The sequence below is a fragment of the Haliotis asinina genome, chromosome 1 (assembly GCF_037392515.1).
Source record: "Haliotis asinina isolate JCU_RB_2024 chromosome 1, JCU_Hal_asi_v2, whole genome shotgun sequence".
In the NCBI taxonomy this organism is placed as follows: Eukaryota; Metazoa; Mollusca; class Gastropoda; order Lepetellida; family Haliotidae; genus Haliotis; species Haliotis asinina.
The window spans coordinates 97299502-97322412 of record NC_090280.1 but is presented as its reverse complement, the minus strand read 5'-3'; the positions used below and the strand labels follow the sequence as shown (position 1 = coordinate 97322412).

At 36.9% G+C, this 22911-nt stretch overlaps 2 protein-coding genes across 3 annotated transcripts in view; one reads left to right on the top strand and one right to left on the bottom strand.

The window, feature by feature from the left end:
* LOC137256138 (CDP-diacylglycerol--inositol 3-phosphatidyltransferase-like) lies at window positions 1-15606 on the bottom strand. The gene is made up of 6 exons (XM_067793844.1): window positions 15463-15606; window positions 11339-11473; window positions 8619-8772; window positions 7795-7876; window positions 6589-6670; window positions 1-5477 (listed from the first exon to the last, which is right to left on the bottom strand). The coding sequence occupies exons 1-6, from the start codon at window positions 15500-15502 to the stop codon at window positions 5305-5307; spliced, it is 666 nt and encodes a 221-aa protein (XP_067649945.1). The 5' UTR covers window positions 15503-15606; the 3' UTR covers window positions 1-5304.
* The window catches only part of LOC137256044 (serine-rich adhesin for platelets-like), a 73027-nt gene continuing 65709 nt past the window's right edge, over window positions 15594-22911 (top strand). Inside the window, exon 1 of one of the 2 annotated variants that reach the window (XM_067793719.1) lies at window positions 15594-15791. In XM_067793719.1, the coding sequence (XP_067649820.1) occupies window positions 15651-15791 (141 nt within the window). In that variant the 5' untranslated portion in view covers window positions 15594-15650. Of the gene's footprint in view, window positions 15792-15989; window positions 16262-22911 lie in introns of those variants that run through there. The other variant, XM_067793736.1, reaches the window with a different exon arrangement.

Sequence of the window (22911 nt, the reverse complement as noted above, 5' to 3'; positions counted from 1 at the left end):
TCCTGGAAATGGTACTTTATTTGCAATATCACGACAGTACACAACACACATTCAGACAATCTCTCCAATATATTCTACACAACATTACCTAAACACACTGGCAGTATAAGCTCATATTGCACCTGCAATTGGTCTTAACCATTGACAACACTTCCCTCAATGTAGACGCGACTAGTTTCTAAATGTAATAAACATAATACTATAGTTATTAAACTAATTACAGACACTTGAACAGAGTTTCCAGTTGAAACAACATCAAAAAGGATAAACGATAGAACAACCAACCAGTCTGAATAAAATAGGAAATGTCCAATGTGAGTGAGGCTTGTGAGTGAGGCTTGTTAATCTGGCATTGTTAGTAAGTATGGTTTTGCACTACATGTAGCAATATTCAAGCAATATAATGGCAGGGAACACCAGAAATTAGCTTCACACAGGTGGACCATCAAACCCTCGTCTTCAGGATGACAAGCGGATGTCTTAACCATCAAGCTACCCCATCTCCACTCTCATGTCTGTAACAAGGACCTTACACATACACTCATGAGGAACAGAAAATATCCATTACTTCCAGTTTCATGTCTGATATTCTATATATTCCTTACTAAAACACGTAGGAAATATCAAAATAAAAGGGAGAAATTTCACAGAAATAACCCAACTGTTCACATATACAAAATCAACTTGTGATAGCTTCAACAATGGGTCATGTCCAATGATTATAATGTCCAGTGGATTATACTGTGCTTCAAACAACACAACCGTTATGTCATATGATTTCAACTAACCAATGTAACAATCTACATAAAGCACTGTCAGAATGTGCATGTGCAAACATCAGGAAGTTATTACATACATGCATTCTACCCTAATGGATACAGTATACACCCGCGTATAATGAGAGTTTTTCGTACCAAGGGATGGGCGGGGGGTCGCATTATACATGGGGTATAAGATCTTATGTATTTCCCAGCTGTTCTGCTTTCAGGTTCCACTGACGATGTCAACCTGTGTTTGATAGCCATCCCGGCACTTCACAAGACAACTTCGCATTTAGTCCGAAATAATTGTTAATATCCGAAATAAAGACCATTTGTATCTCGTTTCCTTGTTTTTAACGTATATTCTCTGTAAATAAAGTTGAAATGACCATCGATCCACATTTACAAGCAAGCTAACATGGTAAACAGACATGAGAATGACAAATTGGAAAAAAAAACTAAAAGATCATGCCGGAGTCAAGGGGGCCACTCTTTCCAGCCATTCCCAACGAAATTCCCAACGAAAACACGTATTTACTGGATGTGTGCTGGTAATGTGCTTCATTCTAGGTCGTTTTCGAGTAATACGTTCCACAAAGCTTCGTATAGAAACAACAACTCATGACAAAACACTTTTTTATTGGCGCCAGTGATGTGCTTCATCCGTGGTCACATTCTACACAGGGTATATGATTTATCCTCAATTTTGAAGGGGTGTAGAGTGGGGTCGCATTATACGGGGGTATACACAGTAATACATTCAATTTTGTTTGTTGTCTGGACCAAACAATGCAATGATCAACAGTATGATCATCGATCTATGAAACTGGGATATCTGATCTATTTTGTTCTCCCTGGGTACAGTAAGATTTTCTGGAAATTTTCCTGTCTCTTACAAGTAATGACACACAATTTCAAAGCATAAAAAATATACACAAAAATGCACTTGATATTTCAAACACAAACCATAAAAATGTAAATAAAAATGATGAAAAATTAACAACATGATATTATACTTACAAAAGTGTCATTATAAAATAATACAAAATGAAAATAAGAAACTCAAGTCATCAACAAGCATAAGATTTTACACATGTATATTTTCAACTTGTAGGTAATTTGTTTGTTTGTTTGTTTGTTTGTCAAAGACATATATCTCTCTCAGTATAAACCCTTTCTACACAACACCATAATTTTGGTCCAATACAGTTTCTGCTGCAAAACTAACAAAACATATTGTGATGAATTTAATCCCCTCAAAAGTGAATAGGTGGAATGTAAGGTTGTAAGCTTTCACAATCAGGATTACCACAAAAAGCTCGGGTTACTGATAACATTAAAAGCATACACATGACTCAAAACTCATTCACACTCAAATCGTTTTCTCACGTGAAGATTCGTGGACACCACCATAGAATATCACATTAGGTGACTTATTTGATTAATCAATAGGATCAAGGCATGATCAGCATTCATACAAGCTTATCAGCCTCCTGTATCTCACAAAAAGAAATATCTGTCAAAATCTGAATGCAGTATATTGTGCATATGTTATACTTCCTGTCTTTTCTGACAATCAGGGTATCCATATTCACAAAGGAGTACTAAAAGGGGATATCTGGGCCCTGTGTCACAAAGCTCTCGTAAGCCTAAGATCTCGTAACTTTTCTCGTAGCATCGGTAGCTCCTGTGTTACAGTATAGGAGGCACAATGGCTACGAGAAAACTTACAGGATCTTAGGCTTACGAGAGATTTGTGAAACGGGGCCCTGAACAGTTTTGTTTGGTCAAACTTTCCAATATGAGGAGGTAAAGATAAGCACCTGATTAGTTATACATCTGACTGGCTTGAGATCCTGCATCCTATTTATTGATTGGCTGTTAAAAGTTGATTCCCCGTTCCCCAGTGCCAGTGTCTATGGTAGTGTCCTCGCATCTTGACAAAGTGAACATACAATAACAAAGTCAAGTGCTGACATTAATGACAATAGCTTGTATGAAGGGACTGTTTGAACTGTATGAAGGGACACAAAACTATATGTCATATTCATACAATCTGATGTAAAAGGTGTACCATATGCTACTCCTCAGTGAATTCTCTGACTATGAATTTCAGTACAACTGACCCAGTCATGCTGGGCAGGGATGAAATCAGACAATTATGACTGATTTTAATGATACTCACTTCTCTTCAACAAAAAACTATACATCATACTCAAGTAGTTTGATCTCCAACATGCACCATATTCCTGAGTCTATTCTTTTGGTCTGTGTTCTGAAACTTCAGTACCGTATCATGCCGGGTAGAGCTTAACATAGATAATTATGACTGAGTAACATGATATGGCAATCTTTGAACTAATGATTACACCAAGAAATGATTGATGAATAATAAATAAAAGGTTATGATGAATATGAAACAAATTATCCACAGCCATGTTTCGTAACAAATAGATAACTTCAGTTATCTCCCTTGGTCTTCAATTTCAAAACAGTGATACAATTATTTGACATCCTGCAGTCAATACTCAGTACACAGATGTGTTGTGACTCAAGATCTTGTCTGTTTTCTTATATAAAGGGTGAATGGCCTAGTTTATCAGAAGAAAATGAACTGCCAAGCTCAAGCTTTACAATACGCACTAACTTTAATGGATAATGGACTTTTTTTGTATTTCATCAGTGCAACATTTCAATACAGATTCTTGTACTGGTGCCAAGCACAAGACAGTAATTTGGATTGTAATGTCACACTCACAAAATAAGGAAAACTTGTAATCCATAAGGACTGTCTATCTTGTACATCTAAACTTCCAAACACCACACAAAGAAATTTTGTGAAAATTTATCTTACCCGCACTGAGTGAGTGAGTGAGTGAGTGAGTTTAGTTTTACGCCGCACTCAGCAATATTCCAACCATATGGCGGCGGTCTGTAAATAATCGAGTCTGGACCAGACAATCCAGTGATCAACAACATGAGCATCGATCTGCACAATTGGGAACCAATGACATGTGTCAACCAAGTCAGCGAGCCTGACCACTCGATCCCGTTAGTCACCTCTTACAACAAGCACAGTCGTACATCACACTGAAATAGTCATAAGTCTTTAAAATTTCCAAGGCAGTTACCATGGTTACTGGTATTTCCCACTTAATATATAAAAGATATATATGAATATATTATGAATCAAAAAGGTGTATATCGGTAAAGGAAAATCACCTGCATCGACAAATACATAAAAAATATAGACACCTCATATTCTGTTGTATTGACAGTATCTTTTTTAGCACAGCGTGAAAATAATTTTGACTTGGACAGAGTGATTAAATTGTAGCACTTTTATTATCAACCACTATGAAAATACTCTAACAAGTTATACAATGAAAACAAACAGTAATACAGTCATATATCACTACACAGGGAGAGTATTTAATGTGTGTAGTGTTGGAAACTGGAGAGGACTATTCATCAGATGATCCTGTCATCTTTGCTAATGCACAAAACATAAATAACGAAAAAATATGTGGTTCATTAGCGTTTTTTTGCACATTGCACAAAATGCATTTTGAAATTTGACATTTTTTTACCGGAGCACTTCTATGCTAGGGATTTCCTGTAATCCTTTAGAAAGAGCTTGTAGTGCTTATGACATGTAATTTTTATCACACTGGCAAAACCAACCTTGTGAAAAATATTCTTAATGCAAAAACAAGTGTTCCAAAATTGTTTATGTTTGATTATGAGAAAACATGTTCCATTGCTTGGTCGTTTAGTCACTGTGACCAATCTTTGATTATTTCAGTTAATCAGACCACCACTAAATGCCACTATTTCAGTTTTCCAACAGAGTTATGTCAGCTATATTTGTGAGAAAAGATCATACAAGTCTCAGAAATCTATCACTTTGGTAAAACCATGAGCAAATGTATTGTGCTCACTTACTAGGAAATGTTTGGCAGCAAACCAAAACTGAAACCACTATTATAGGTTCCTGGTCTGTTCAAGGGACACAACTCTTCACCACTCAGTACCAGTAACAATACTACACAACAAGCATGTAAGCTATACTTTTGTCATCCATGGTTTACAGATCACAACCGGACCAAAAATGAAAACACAATCAAGACTCTTATTTCAAATTTGCTGTACATCACTTATAAGAGTGAGTGAGATCACTGTTATACCTATTTCAGCATATTCCAGCTACATCACAGTTCATTTGTCACATTACAAATGAATGCTTTAATCCTTCGACCCAATCACCCCTCCCTACTGATAAATAGTATTGAATACCTTCTCTTAAACCAATTTTGAGAACAAGAAAATATAACTGTTGGTAAATTAATTTTTTCTAAGTATTTATGATCCAAGTGTAATTGAGAAACTGCAAGATGACAAAAGTGTGGCTGTATGCTGAAATGATCAAATATTGATGAACCTTCTGACAACATTAACAAGGGAGATAACTAGCACAATAACATTCGTTGAGTGGATGGAAATCCATTTGGAAGATTCTTGAAGCTGATGAAGTTGTCTCCCTTTAACCAGCCTTCTTTTTCTCCTCTGCCTCGCGTTCAGCCACATCTATGATGGCCAGGTTTTGACATGCTGTTACAAGATGAACTATGCTGATGCCGGACTTGATGAAGGAGAGAGGGGCAGACAAGTACAGCAGGAGAGTCCACAGTCCAACAGACAGAGGTCCCAGGGGCACTATGGGCATAAAACATGTATAGAGATCAGAAGCATGTTCAGAACCGCGAGCACCCTCGCAATTGCCTCCTGCGAGCGCTCGCATGGGTCCTGAACGGATGCGAGCACTTGGTTACATTAAACCATTCATGACCATCTCGTGTTATTCCAGGAAAAGCCAAATAGCTTTTCGCCTTCTTGTTGGAGGTTACGGACAGGGGCAAGTGGTGATGAATGACATTAAACATGTGTAAAACAAAATGTTATGGATGTCAACTTCTTTTTTATTCTTTACACAACGTTTCTTGGCTATTCCTTGCCCATTCGTCAGGTGCATGCTAACTAATGACAATGCTTTGAATTTTTTTTCCTATCAAACATGATCGCCATATTTGTTAACTTGGCAAGGCAGCTGTGAGCATGGTTTGTGGGCGCTCAAGGTATCAAGGTCTGGTGGTGGTACATGGACAGGCACTGGGAACATTAATACATATATCAAGGTTGTTTGTTTGTTCGTTTGTTTGTTCGTTAGTTTTATGCTGCTTTTAGCAATATTCCAGCAATATCGCGTTGGAGGACATCAGAAATGGACTTCACACATTGTTCCCATGTAGGGAATCAAACCCGGGTCTGCAGCATGATGAGTGGATGCTTTTACCACTGGAGGTAAATTGGAGCTTTGAAGTACGGGCAGATTCCTGACATGATATCTGTCTTCTTACTTTTGTATTTTGACATATAGCAATGTGATTTCATGTGTAAAGTTTAACATATACCAAGACAAACAAATGAAGGCTAACAAGAAAATTCCAGTGTTCATTTAATATTATCATTATCATAGCAATAGTAAAAGCTGATGGTAAAAAATGGAAATGTTAAAGGAGCACTTGAATTTTCCTGTCATCCTCTTTTTGTTTCTCTCAGTATATCCCATTCTGGATAACAGCACATTTCAACATGACCTTCCAAATAATAACCTTACACAGAGATATCTTCATATGCTTCAAAATGTCATTCATATCTGTATGTCATTCGACTTAATCAATGTTAGCATACATGATCTCTAACATCAATGTGTATAATTATGACAGGTTTAACAACATCTCTAAGATTGCCTATGTTTGAGACTCACGTATGGGTCCAGGGGTCCAGTATGTGAGGTACAACAGACAGAAGAACAGCTCATTGGCAGCACACATCACAAACAGAATCGTCTGCAAGAAAAAAACATATTCGAAAACTGAAGTGTCTGGCTAACCAATGACAACGCAGAACCAATATGGTGGACCACTACACAGACTACTACTACAGATTCTCTCCCTCACAATAAAGGTGTATGTCATTTCAACATATTCCCTCCAATTTGATTTTTGTGATTATTCTTTTTATAATTACAGAACAAATAAGTTCTCAGTTTCAGGAACGCCCTCATTATTGGTCTCCAGTACAATTCACCTTCCACGCTATAATATGACAGACATTTTAAACTCCATACAGCAGAAACCATTCTTAAATCATGATTAGTTTTATGTAAATCAATCAGCCGAATCACAACCTGGGTCTGCTCTCAGTCTGCTGAGATCAGGTGGTCAGGCTTGCTGACTTGGTTGACAAAAAATGTGACCATATCTCAACTGTGTAGATCGATGCTCATGCTGCTGATCGCTGGATTGTCTGGACCAGACTTGATTATTGAAAGACCGCTGCCATATAGCTTGAGTATTACGGGCCTTTATACAACAAACAATCAACTTTATGGAAAGTTATACATTGCATGAGGTAAATTGAATCCTGCATTTATCAATTGAACAAAACATGATCTTGAGGGTTTCTTTGTTATTCAACCCCAAAATATTCAAGCTATATGGCAGGATTTGGATGTCTTTGTTGCTTAACACCACATTAAGCAATAATCCAGCTATATTTATAAGGGGGGTCCTGAAGGTTTTGTTGTTTAAAGCTGCACTCAGCAACATTCCAGCTACATGGTGGCTGAAAACATTCATACATCGTCCAACGAGTAGAGGAAGATAACAGATAATATCTTCAGGACAACAACCCTATAGTTAATTTAGTAGTCAGCTGGTGGACCATGAATATCAAGTTACCATAGTTACTGTCTGGGATTGAGTGTCAGAGAACAATTCATACATTGATATCAAACTAAAAACGTTATGTAGGAAATCTGTCAACAAACGGTAATAAATAGAACTAGAATACAACAACAGGGATAAGTCTAAAACTATTATGAAAACATGCTATTGATCACCAACAAGAGGAGGTAGATCATCACAGAGAGACATGACTATATCTGAAACCCACAAGGCTGTCAACTCACCCTGTTGGTGTAATAGTGGCGAAGAATGAAGTTACCAGACAGGTCAATTGTCTTGTGACTGGTCTTTCCTGCCAGCATGCAGCTGTAATAAGAACATCATAACATCCATACCATTAACATCATCATTTCAGTCTGGTTAGCAGAACTTTTTACAGGCCCTTGTAGCTACTGTTTACAAACTGAAAGAGCTGCATGATTTTTTTTTATACACATAACCTAACCCTGACTCCTCTGATACCTTTTTTTTGTGGATCCAGTGCCTGAAGATATCATCCTACCCCTGGAGAAGGATCCAAAAACTGAAGGTATCAACTTACCTCTGGACATGGATCCAGTGACAGAAGATATCAACCTACCTCTGCACATGGATCCAGTGACAGAAGATATCAACCTACTTCTACACATGGATCCAAAAACTGAAGATATCTACCTACCTCTGGACATGGATCCAATGACTGAAGATATCAACCTACCTCTGGACATGGATCCAGTGACTGAAGGTATCAACCTACCTCTGGACATGGATCCAATGACTGAAGATATCAACCTACCCCTGGAGAAGGATCCAAAAACTGAAGGTATCAACTTACCTCTGGACATGGATCCAGTGACAGAAGATATCAACCTACCTCTGCACATGGATCCAGTGACAGAAGATATCAACCTACTTCTACACATGGATCCAAAAACTGAAGATATCTACCTACCTCTGGACATGGATCCAATGACTGAAGATATCAACCTACCTCTGGACATGGATCCAGTGACTGAAGGTATCAACCTACCTCTGGACATGGATCCAATGACTGAAGATATCAACCTACCTCTGGACATGGATCCAGTGACTAAAGATATCCAGGGCCATACTGAACTGGAAGAACAGCATGTACTTGGGATAGAAGAAGCAGAGGGCAGCACACAAGCACATTGTAGTGATCCGGTCAATCAGCTGGTCCAGCATATGGCCAAGACGGCTCCCTAAATGATTAAAAATTTCATTTAACTCAAATATGTATATTTATTGAGGATGCATGTCTTGTTGTCACAGAAAATCACCAAACTAATGTTTAATACCATGCTCACTATATTTAAATTATGTGCTGTTCTATTTCACTAAATTGTTGCAGCTTGTTTTGTTTGTTTGGTTGGTTCTTGATTAGCAGTGTTCCATCTGTATTGAGGCAGAGTGTATATAATCAAGTCTGAACTAGATAGTCTAGTGATCAACAGCATTGACATATGCAACCTTCAAGTAATTACATGTGTCGACGTAGTCAGTGAGTCTGAATTTATGAAAAGCATCCGTTGCTGTGGGGAGTGAGTGATTGAGTTAGTTCAGTTTTATGCGTTTAGCAATATTCCAGCAATATCACAACCATTAACACCAGAAATGGACTTCACACATTGTACCCATGTGGGCAATTGAAGCCAGGTCTTAGGCATAACAAGCAGGTGCTTGAACACTAGGCTACCCTACCCTCCTTTTTGTTGATGCAGATCAATCTTAACTTTCATCATCAGGGGTCAGTGATTGGTGGTATTGAACATTCAGAATGCTGACTACATGTATATGTCTGAGGATATTCACATTGGGAGCACATCTAATACACATCTAATACACTACAGTATTACAGAAATTATCTAAGGCTGATGTGACTGACCAAATTTAACAACAGCGACTACAAATCTTAAACACAATATATTATTAGGTAACCAACACAGACAATGACAACTGATAAGCTCAAATCATCAAATAGAAGTAATCGTATAACAGTGGACTCTTTGTGGGCATAACATGATTTCAAAGAGGTTTGGCCAAAACACCCGAGTCATCAGAGCAAATATTTCACTACAGCAAGTCAGTGAACTGGGTAGTGTGTGTCCTTTGGGAGACTGAAACACTTGAGAAGCATGCACTGATCAAGTATTTTCACGTGTGACTAAGAATTTCTTAATCAAACCTTAAATCAAACAAATGATCTTGTTAACTACACTGGTTAACAAATGATCTTTTAAACTCTGAACCATGTTAACAAATGATCTTGTTAATCATACTCTGAACCATGTTATCAAACGAACTTGTTAACTATACTTTGAATCATGTTATAAAATGATCTTGTTAACTATACTGAGAACCACATTAACAAATTCACTTGTTAACTATACACTGAATCATGTTAACAAATGATCTTGTTAACTATACTGAGAACCACATTAACAAATTCACTTGTTAACTATACACTGAATCATGTTAACAAATGATCTTGTTAACTATACACTGAATCATGTTAATGAATGATATTGTTAAATACACTGTGGAACATGTTAACAAACAATAATAACAATAATTTGTATTGCACTGACTTCCACCACACTAAGGATATGTTCAAAGTCCAGACTGTGTTAACAAATTATTCACTTTCACTCTGAATCATGTAACTAATGATATTGTTAACTATACTGTGAAAAATGTTAACAAATGATCTTGCTAACTACACCTGAAAGAATGTCAACAAATGATCTTGCTAACTACACCTGAAAGAATGTCAACAAATGATCTTGCTAACTACACCTGAAAGAATGTCAACAAATGATCTTGCTAACTACACCTGGAAGAATGTCAACAAATGATCTTGCTAACTATACTGGGAAACATGTTCACAATTCACAAATCTGGATGCTTCTGAGGGCCACGTGTGACTCAGTTCTCCATTTTGGAGGATAGGTTTTAAGCAGCTTTAGCAATATTCCAGCAACGAACCAGCACGGAGCACCCATTAACCTGATGATAGGCTCCACACATTGGGAATACTAATGTGCTGAGGACGATCAGTCTTCACATTCTATATGAGCATCTCTTCTTGATTTACTGTTAGTTCATGTCTACCTGTGACAGCTGCCACACAACACAAAATTTATTTTGGTTTTGGTTTTCGGTTTTTTTACCTCATTTTTGTTCACACTTCTGTGAACATTTTCATTTCAGTAACTGGATATACTGCAACTGCAGGATGGATATATATATAGTTAAAAACATTTGCTTATATTTCTGTACAAAATATTCTGAGTCACAGAAAATGAACTTTACAAGTTGTAACTGTATAGAATTAAACCAGGGACTTTCACAATACAGACAAACACTTAAACTACTTCATGACCTCACTACTTCATTCTGCATTCTGAAAGAACACTATGGGCACCATGTACTCCTAACATCTTAATGGGTGTAAACTGTCTTTGGCATCTTAGAACAATAAATACTTTTTGAGATGCTCTTACTTAACCTTGTTGAATCTTTGTATTTATAACAATGCACTAAGCTATAATCCAACCTTATTTATTACAGCAGTCAATAAATTATTAAATCTGGATTGGACAATCCAGTGAATGATACATTTAACAATGATCCACTCTGAGAGGGTATAATGACTCACTATCAACCAAGCCACTGTACCTGGCCAGCCAATCTCTTTGGTCGCCTCTTAGAACCAGTGCACGGTTACATTGGTACCAACTTTAACCTGGAATCTCCCAAGTTACTTACCTTGATTAAGCATTCTAGCTGCATGACCATCAAAGGCATCCAGGAAGCCACTCAAGAGGTACAAGACTGATGCCTTCACATGGTCATGGGGCATATAGTAGAATGACATAAAAGCGAAGATCACCCGGAAATAGTCTGAAACACAGAGAAGAATCACGTAGACATAAACATGACGATCACAAGTAAATAGTCTAATCACTGTGACATGATTGCGAAAATGATGCAGAAATAGTCTGAACAAAAAGGAGATCATTGAGACACCCTCTGTAATCCAGCTTTATAACTGTTAATCAACATCTTTGCTTGTAAAATTGTGATATATCTCCACCTTAACCATTTGTAATGGAAGCTCTACATATGTTTATGTATTACGGCAGCAACAAACACACTATGAGGTGATATATCTCCACCTTAACCATTTGTAATGGAAGCTCTACATATGTTTATGTATTACGGCAGCAACAAACACACTATGAGGTGATATATCTCCACCTTAACCATTTGTAATGGAAGCTCTACATATGTTTATGTATTACGGCAGCAACAAACACACTATGAGGTGATATATCTCCACCTTAACCATTTGTAATGGAAGCTCTACATATGTTTATGTATTACGGCAGCAACAAACACACTATGAGGTGAATACAATATGATTTAAGAATATATAGCAATTAATACAAATATTTGTTCATGAATACTTTATGTTTAATATCAAGAAATGAAAATAACAAACATGTCAGGTAATTGTTTAAGTTGAAACATTTAAATGACATTTTCTACAAAGCAAAAATGAACAATACATTGTAAACAATGCTGCTTACAGCCTAGAGCCTAATAACAGTCAAAATAACACATTCTGCTACTAAGTGGCTTGAATATATCCAATTTTGCATTTCACAAACAACAAACTAGTAGCAACTAAATCCACTCTCTTAAACCTATTTGTAAATATGTGATTTTAGAGGGTGAGTGAGAGGAAGTTTTACGCTGCACACAGCTATAATTGGATTTTAATGACTACAAATAATGAACTGACACAGAATGAGTTACCATTATTATTATTTTACTATCATTATAATTATATATTTACATAGCGCACTTATCCATGTAACTAGTGCTTGCACAAGGTGCTGATATTTGTTTCTCTTGATCATTGGATGTTATCTCAAGGTCACACGCTATTGTCAATCTCAACTCCCTGGGGAGTATACAACTCTTGCTGCCACTACACGCACCAAGTTTTTAGTGGCTTTCTCACCCTAACAAGGTACACAATTCACAGCTGTGTGGACTACCATTTGTGCCAAGATTGCTTAGTTGAGGGTCAAAATTGGCTTTCAGTCAACTTGTAGAAAAATCAGTAAAGCACTGGTAGGTGTCAGTGGTGATCAATAGGCCAATCACCCATGATTATGTTTAGATGAAGTTTTAATCGATTGCATATGATGGTAGCATAGTCTAGATATATTGTACTGTGAAGCATTTCAAGTCGGGGGTCATCTCAAAATTTTGCTATTTCTTTTTTAAATTTCTAATTCTCACAATGACCCAAGCGCATGTGCTCAATGCCATATGTGTGAATGTGAATGAATGATAGTAGGACTATTATGTACATACACATGAGTGTCCAACTGTTTGGCCAATTAATTACTTGTTCTTCACAATCAAGTCCAATTATAGCCAGAAAACTAATGTGTAGTAACTCTACCCTGACATCATTTCACTTTGTAGTATTGAATGAACTTCATTAGCAAAGCTAACTTGTATGATGGCCATTTTATAGGACTCTGGGTTCAGACTGTTGCTGGACTTCCTAAATAATGAACTGTTATTTTTCACTCTAAACCCTTGCTGTGTAATTTAGCTGAAATACACATAAACTACGGTTTTCAAAGACTTAAATTAGTTGTGCCCGTGAGTTAATTAAATCCATAAAGAGAAAGTTGCTTTTTCTTGAACATATAATACAAGAAATGTGAGGATATATTCACACATGCATACATCAGAGTTCAAATTGATATAGTGTGCATGTCTGAAAAAGTGAAATACCAAACCACAGGTCACTCCAGCACAGAGGTTAAACTAATTGTACCATATCAAAATGAATTGGGATTTTTTTTTCTGATATTTGCAGCAGATTTAGAGACAAATATCTGCCTCTGAGCTGGTACAGAAAGCCCTGAATGCCACTACTGAACTGCAAAGAGCTTTACATCTCACAATATGACATGTTTGATATACATGAGCATATTTGGTAAGTGCAGTTCAAGTCTGTTATAAATTTTCAGACTTGACAGATGAAATAGGTCAGCACTGAATATATGAGAAACAATAATGACAGTCCAATTCCATTATTAATTCTAAATAATAATAATTCATTACATACATCCAAGTTTCTTTATTTCAGTACTGATGTGGGCCAACAGCCCCTGGTACAACATCGATTGGTCTGTCACATATAAGTATTACATACTTTACTAGAGCATGTCTCCCTTACAACGTATGGTGAATGTAACAGGTTATGTCTTTATCAACAAATGTTTGGTTAAATGACTTGAGCATATTAAATTCTATCGTGTAAGAATAATCGTGGTGTTCCGTGGCCATATATCGATGCCACAGATTATCAAAAACTGTACAGATCAGTAAAAAGTGATATTCTGCCTCAATATTACCACAGCAAAAGACATTACGAATTCTTACATTCCTTTGTACACTTAGATAACTGCTTTCATCAGTGGCTATATACATGTATATGTGTCACAGAGATGTATAAAAGGTATAGGGTAGTTCACTTTACAATAACATATCTAGACTGCAAGGCATGATAAATAAGGTAGGCTAACTTTCTAACAACAGATGTTTGGTGAGAAGTCATAAGTGTATCAAATTTGTTACAGTAGGATATTTATAATATTTCTTTACAGTGTATCATTGCTGTAGATTATCAAAACTGTGCAGATCAATATAGATGAAACTTTCTTTCAATAAAACCACAGTTACACAGACATTGCTAAATCTTTCTTTACTCTGTACATTGAGATATCTGTCTTCTTCAGTGAAATTCATATGTATGTATTACAGGGATGTAAATGAGGTATGAAATAGTTAGTTCACTTTGCCATGGCATGTCTGAGCTGCGAGGCATGGTAAATAAAACAAGTTACATTTCTAACAACAGATGTTTGCTTAGGCGACATAAGTATATTAAATTTTGACATGGTAGGACATTCATAAGATTTCTTGACAATATGTTTTGTTGACATAACTTGTCTAAAACTGTACAGATAAATAGAAAATGATATTCTGTCTAAGTATAGTCACAGTTACAAATTTTACAAAGTCTTTTATTCCTTGATACATTAAGATATCTACCTTCCTCAATGGCTAGAGAATGTGAACTACAGCAAAATTCAGCAAATGCCAGTCAAAACTTATTGACTGTAATTGCTGAGAGATAAAATTTTGCTTCAAAGAGCTGTTTGTACAACATATACAAGGTAGATTCAGGACTATTGACCAGACATGTACGCCATTCTTGTTTATAGGAACATTTCAGACGGAAAACAAACTCTGAAAGGAAAGCTTCAACACAATCTAATTTTTGTCTTTCCCAAACATATCCAAAACTGATGTTTATACAAAATATATCCCACTTTCAAACACTGATCAAGACAGAGACCATGGTCTCTGATCATGGGGACCCAATCATTTAAGGCTGGGTGTGTATCACATATCAGTGTGTATATGACCATTTGGCAAAAATTATTCAAACATTTGGCAATCATAAATGACTTATTATTAATTGTTGACAAGATTTCAATTCATCAAATTTTACCATCATATTTCTTTGAATTCTAATCTGGCACAACACACATGAATTATTTTCCATGCATATGTTGAGAGCAAATAGTAATATTTTGATGCGTGAATAATCAATTTTACAAGCATTCCATTGTATACTTATTGCACAGCATGTTTTTGCGGTTCCGGTTTAAGGAAGCTAGATGTCAGCAATTTTAAAGTTCTCCTCCCCCATATGGACCCTCAGTATTTTGAGCCAGGGAACATTATAATGTACTTAGAAGGAATGTGACGAACAAGACGAAATATAAACTTACCTATAATATTAGGGACAAACAAGAACACGTTTACTGCCATTTTGTCAGACGCGTTGTCACAAATGATGTAGTATTACTAATCTGCAACAAATATAGTAAATGATCAGGAAACACAACACGTCTCGAACAATCTCGCGAGAGAATTGCTTGGCGACGGTCTTGTTCATTCAAGATGGCCGCTTGAGAAAATGGACCATCCCTTGGATGAAAATGGTCTGGAAACTGAAAAATATGCCTTTCTCCTAGGTTGCTCGCTTAGAGAAAATAATTTGGAGCAGTTTTTCAGCGTCTACGACGCTATTTTACCAAAACACTTATCGGAAAGCCAGGTAAGAATTCCAGCATGGAATGCGCGTGTCGCAGTAACTTTTGCAAAGTTTGTATTGTCAACATATCGTAAGTACACATTATCACATGTATTGATAAACGTACTAGAAGCAATTTTAACATTGATTCAAATATCTATTCAACGTAGTTGCCATTTACCTTTGTATTGTCACGAATGAAATTGTGTGCAGTCACCTTGTGGGTTTGTTTTGAAATTTTAAGCGAGTTGTGTCCCTTTGACTCGTCAGCGACCTGGCACATTTACATATCATTATATATTAATCATAATCCCTCGACTGAGTAGCGTACGTAGTTTTGTATGACGTGTCTAGTGATTGTTTATATGTAGAATTAGTTTCCCAATCTTTGATATTCGCTGTTGATGCGTAAATAGCGCCAGAAAAGCAGTCCTTCCCCCAGTGGCCTTGAAACTCACGCCATGAATGCAGTCAATTGAAATGAACCCTGTCAGGTAGGCCTTGCGTCCTTCTGCAGTCAGTCTAAATATGGAGAAAGTCACACACAATATTTCACCCCAAACAAGGTACATTTACCAGAACTCATGTCTTGGCTAGACAGTTGCATAGTGGAATTGGTACCATTGTGCATGATTGAATGCTGCTGGAATATAAGGTCAAACCTTCAACAAGTCACAGTGACATGAAATTATCAAGTCCTGTTCTGCAGTTGTTTTGAATTTTATGGTTAGAATGCCTTTATATCGTTTACTGTGCACAAGAGGGAAATGGAACAATAGTAGTTTGTGTTGCATGGATTGCTGGATTAATGTTGATATGTGATTTCAGCTTATGAATTTGTGCATTATCAATATTATTGAGTATTAAACAGTCTTGTTGATCAGGAGACATATTACTTGCTCATAAAAGCAGTGCATTGTATTTTTAATTGTTAAATTTTCGAACAGGTTTGCATTTAGTTTCACATGTTCAAATAACAGTGTGAAATATTTTGAGATTTAGACACTTCCCTGTAAACATTACTGTTTACATGATCTGCAGATGCAGTGTTTGCCCTAGACGTGAAAAATTAAGAGTCATCATGACTCCCTGGTGTAGTGAGAGGGAGTCATGGACATGTTCGTGGGAGTCAACTTCAGTATGGAACTTTCATCATGACATCAACTGTGATTGGCAAACAATAAAGGAAGCAGATTAAAAGAACAGTAAATTACAAGCATTATCTCACCTAAGGCCCAAATTTAAATCCACTGAGTATTTGAGATAATTTATGCGTCAAATCGCAGGTTTTCTGCGACAGGGCAAACACTGCAGATGCACATTGTTAGCTTGAACTTCACAAGCACCTTACGCTTAGTTAGCTTAGTTACATAGTTACGCTTGAACTATGGGGAAAGTAGGCTTGTTGGTAGTTACACATTTTCTAGCTCAGTACAGAATTGAGCGTTTTAGCATTCCCAATCTTCATAACAAAGTGCATGGCTTCTTCCTTTACACAAATGAAAAAAAATTATGTGTATCTATTTTTTTAGGAGTAACTAATCAGGAAGGGTAGTTGGGCATTTGATTAACAAAATTGTCAGGCTTGTTGAATGTTATAGTTTTGAGTGAAGTGTACAAGCACCTTCCCTAGTAGTTTTTCAGGTTTTCACCACCAGTTTTCGTTATCCTGCCAGATTAACATATAGGTTGGGTATCTTTCTGTCAGTGGGGTAGCCTAGTGGTTAAAGCATTCGCTCGTCATGCCAAAGACCAAGGTTCAAATCCCCACATGGATACAATGTACAAAGCCCATTTCTGGTGTCCCCTGCAGTGGTACTGGTAAGAGCAACATAAAACTAATTCATTCACTTTTTCCATGATTGTATTGAAAGCTTTCATAAATAAATATCATTTTCAGTCTCTAAAGTTAATAAGTTAACAGAAATGGTCAGACGTTTGTGGAATTACAGCTTTCTCCCCCCAAGTAGGTTACTGAAATTCATGCTGCGCTGGATCTTTGTTTTTACATCATTTATTAGTACTTTGTTAACTGTTAACCAATATCATGGTTGAATCATAGTAAATCACGTGAGGTCATTTTTGTGTTGCTTTTTAGCTTCATCCTCCTATTTTTCAATTTTCCTCTCTTTCCCCTCAACTCAACAAAGTACCCAGCCATAAAATATGAGGATACTGTACAGTTCACTGACTGACCACAGTGTATTCATTAATACATGATACATCCAACATTGTAGACTGCACCAACTTCACCAAAATCATAACAGTATTATCAACACAGCTTCATTGAATGATTGATATGACTATATAATAACTGATTCACATTTCCAGCATACCTAAACAGGTCTTAGTGCCTTCCACAAGCTTGTGTGTGAATACTCCAGTTAAATCTTAGCTGAAATATTTGAAATTTTAATCATGGCTACCTGTCCATCTCACAAGGTATTGTAATGGTTCAATAGTATAACAAGAAAACAGAGCACACCTTCCTGATCTTCATATCAATAGCATCAGCTACCTAACATATACTCCATAGATATTACTATTATTAGTCCAGATTCATGTTCACACACATGCAGCAAATGACATAACTGTTTATATATTATTTCTACCTACTAGGTAAAAGATACTAGTCTAAATAAACTAACACTAAGGCATAGCAGATATGGCTAGCTATTGTGTTAGATCATACAGATCTATAACCAATAACTAAATCTCAATCAACCAATAAAACAGCATTTCCGATCATTGATCATTTTAGCCAGCCTAAGCCGTAGAACCAGCCATTGGTCAGTGTGAGATTTAAGTATTTATACTAAAGCCAATACGAAAACGCCCATATGTTCATATCACTGAAGAGAGGTGCCCTCACGATCCCGCAGAATCCTTCTTTACCATGTTTAGTTAAGCTTGATAAGCATCTTTTCTCTGCCTTCAGTCATTAATTCACCTTAGATACTAAATGCCTATTTTAATTAATAATAATTATGGTTTTTTCAGTATCCCTCTTCACTTGATATATAATCATCAGTGATGGGGAGACTGATCACTCTTATTGACTCAAAATGCATGTCAGCTAAGTCCCATGTCCATGTGAGATTAGTATTCTACCAAGAAGTCTGTTAATCTTGTATGTACTAATCACGTCCTAAGCAGCTTGACTGACATGTATAATGTCTACACAGAGGTGCTTGTGTTAAAAGCGCAGTTTATACTCTCGTGTGTTCATGGTGATTGTAATACTATAATGTCTGCCTTCTGGGTTACAGGTAGCATAGTCATAAAGGCACCTCAATTAGCTGTCTAGAGTTGCATCCCTTTGGGCAGTTCATGAGATTAATCAGTCAAATACTTGAAACTTTGGTATTATGAATATAGTAACTGTGATTCGTTGTTGTTCAAACAGTTATCAGTATGGTCATGATCAGTACTATAATGATTTGTATTATGTTTGTATGTGAGAGGCCACAGGTCAGGCTCACTGACATGTCGTAGTATCCAAATTGTGTAGATTCTTTCCTTTGCTGTTTATCACTGAATTGTCTGGTCCAAACCTGATCATTTACAGGCTGTTGCAGCTGGTATATTGCTGAGTGCAGCATTTAAACAACAACAGAAAGAAGATATTGTTTCATACATGCATTGCATTATGCATTTAGATGTGAGAGAGTAGCTTTGTGGTTAAAGCATTTGTTGATCATATAGTAGACACTGGTTCAGATCCCCCACACTCCTGAAGATCCAGGTTAGAATTGATCTTCAATTATTATAGCCCATGATTGTTGTAAAAGGTGACTAACAGGATCAGTTGGTCAGGCTCGCTGACTTGGTCGACACATATCATATCCGACCTGCATAATGTTGCTCATGCTGTTGATCACTTGATTCTCTGGTCCAGACTCGACTATTTAGAGACCCCTGCCATATAGCTGCAATATTGCTGAATGCGGTATAAAACTAATCCTATATCTGGCTAGTTATTCTGGAACGTTCATAGCCCTACAAACTTTTTAGGCCTATTCGTAACACATTGGGTACGGTCAAAGTTACAATTTCTTAGGGCTACGAACATTTCAAGAATTGCTAGTCTGGTGGCTATGGCTATGATATTTCAGAAATGTTGGTGACAGACAGACAGAAGTACCTCTCATTACTTAGCTGACACTGGATCTGCGAGTGATAGAAACCTGTTTGTAATTGGCTCAAGTTGTATGTCTGACCTATTTGAAACTTTAAATCTTTCACTGTCTTCTATCAGAATTCTCCTTGTTTCAGGAAGGGTGAAAAGCATGCCATCCTAAATTCTTTAGTTTTAGGGATCATTTCTATAGTAAGCGTCACCATGACTTCAGGTAAAACTGACAGTCTACCAAACCACTAGGACGATATGCCATCGTAAATGACGGATAGTAAGAATTGTTTGGCTAGCCAGTGCTGATGAATTTCTTATAGACATTGTCCTTGATGTTTAGTAGTCAGTAACAAACAATCTTGCATCATGGTCTCCATATTGGGCAGCCAGCTGACTGATGGTACCTGGCACCTCTCTGGAAGAAGTACATTCTACAAACGTCTTCCCTTTCATTCTTGTTCTCTCATCCTTCATATTCCAGGTTAGAAAAGAACCCCAGTAAGCTATGCCGATTGAAAGAGTTAACCCTGAACAGGTCAAATGAAACTTACTTGCTGCACATGCAACCTTGACAATAACCCGGTTACATCGACAAAAACAGGTAGCACCTGCTGTACAGAATAAAATTTACATAATGCTTGAATTTTGTTATTAATGATTTAGGACATTATTTTAGCAGTATTGCTCAAGGTCTGATAAGATTGTATCTTTATTTAATAAAATTTCATGATGTGAACAGTAACAGTCATTCAATCACAACCTTTCCTCCAAGCCACTTCCCCATTCTTTATACTAGCCTTTTTTTGAACAGAAAAGTATTTAACATACATTGGCTGCAAGTTGATATGAAGATAAGTTTGCAGTTCCAGGTTGCCCCAATGCAAGATTTCTAAATACTGAAATTGAATCTTCAGAAAAGTTACCTGTGAAATTGGGATGGGGGTAATGAGCGGGTGTTAAGCATTATTTAATTTGGTACTGCATGATGTACAGCTGAAAAGTGAACATTATAAGTTGTTCACTGGTCGCAAGGGGGCCATGGGCTCATGTACCCTTGAGGTTTGTTTATGTTCCCCGAGCCCGCAGCTTTGTTTATGTCCATATGAGCCCATGGACCCCGAGGGACCAGTGAACAACGTATTTTTCTTACCGAACACCTGAATTTTAATTTTGAACTGTTTGAAGCACTTCTGTTAAATGCGAGGCGAATCGCTATTTTGCAGACAACACAAGGTAAACAGATTTAGAGTTATCTCCCTTCCATCGATTTTCACTCGCAAAATATCAGTAATTTCCATGCTTGATGCGTGATTCAATGTTATTCGAGGTAGAAAAGTACTACCACGAAGCACCAGAAGAGTTCGGAATTCCCAGTAGTGTACATTGAAAATAATACATCGCCTGTAAACAGGGTACATTGAAAATAATAGAATAGTGCTTAGCCAATCAGAAAGCGACATTCATGCATGAGGTAAGATAATGACCTTTGTGAACACTATCATGAAAGTGTGGCTTGGTCGCTTCTTACATAACAGTTGCTTTGGTAGCCTAATACACACAATACAACACAACTGTATACATGCCATGATCACTGTAAGGTAGATGGTAAAGTTCATTGTTGTCCTGGAGGGGGAGGGAGATAGGAGCCATGACATATTGCATCACAGCTTTGTAAAGTACAGCAAAGCATTTGATACAGGCTTCTGGGTGAAATGAGATTCTTTCCCCCTGAAGGCAGGTTGTTTTAAACTGACTTGATTAAAGGTGCAGTAAAGCTATTCATGCTTTCATTTCAACAAATGGTAGTGTTTTTTTCTGACTAGCTCTTTGTGGGATGCTACTCTTAAAGAGTCAAGGTCAGTCCCAGATTGTCACCTGTGTTAGTTTATAAGATAAGCTGCTTGACAGGAAGTATGAGCCAAATTAAAACAATTATGCTTCTTTTAGGTACAAATGAAGGGTGATCTCATTTGATTTGAACATAAGGGCACATTTTTTAAACTTTGGTTAAATTTATATGGTGTCTGGTATTATGTGTAACAACAGACATCAGTTGTGTATGGGATAGGCAAATTTGAAATGAAATTTTATTGTTGGAAAGTCATATCGTTTAACATATTTATATTTTTGATTACACTTAGTAAAGAACAGATTCTTGTACTTTTGTTGGGTTTGAGTCCCATTCGGGATTGGAATCCACAGTCAGGGACCTAATCGCCAGCACACAAAGTTAGCCGCCTAACCCGCTCAGCCACTATGACTTCCACAGACAAGTGGTAGTCTAGACTGCAGACTTTTTGTAGCCTTCTGTCAAAGTTCTGATGAGTGCTAGCGATAGTGTGCCAGACTCTGTGAATGTGGGTTCAAATCCCCAAGTACAAAAGTACTAGAATCTGGACTTTATTAAGCAAGTGTAATCCAAAATATGACGTATATTAGTATTATTACATTTGACCACTTTCGAAAAGGTATTGTGTTAGCAGAATTCGTATAATTTTGTATATAAATTATGGGTGGGATGTGGAGAAAGCATGTTTGTTAATGCCATGCACAAGTAGAATTCATTTTGGTTGAGCTCAAGGGAACAAACTTGAAGTTTGTCTGTCCATAAAACTATTTACGATTGTAGTTGCAAGGCCAATTATTTATCTACGAAGCCAATTAAGTACCCTTTCCCAAGCAAATTGGGGGACAATTTAAATATTGTTCAAAAGTGAATTGCTTTTAGTGTTCCTATTTGTATAAGTTTTGGGAATGTGAGAATTATTTGATTCAAATTGGGATTTCTCCATTGTCACTAGCTTGAGGTTCTGAGCCAGATATTGGACTCTGAGCAGGTGAGTTCCTGAAGGCATTGCTGTTGACTGTGGAAATATTCCATGTAAAAACAAGAACCAGGGACTGTTGTGTCAATGTTGAGTGTTTTTAGGCTGTGCTCATCATGGTTACTCTAAGGCTGCTGTTGGTTGGATGCTTATTGGATCACATTACTGTGAAATTAAATATATGAGT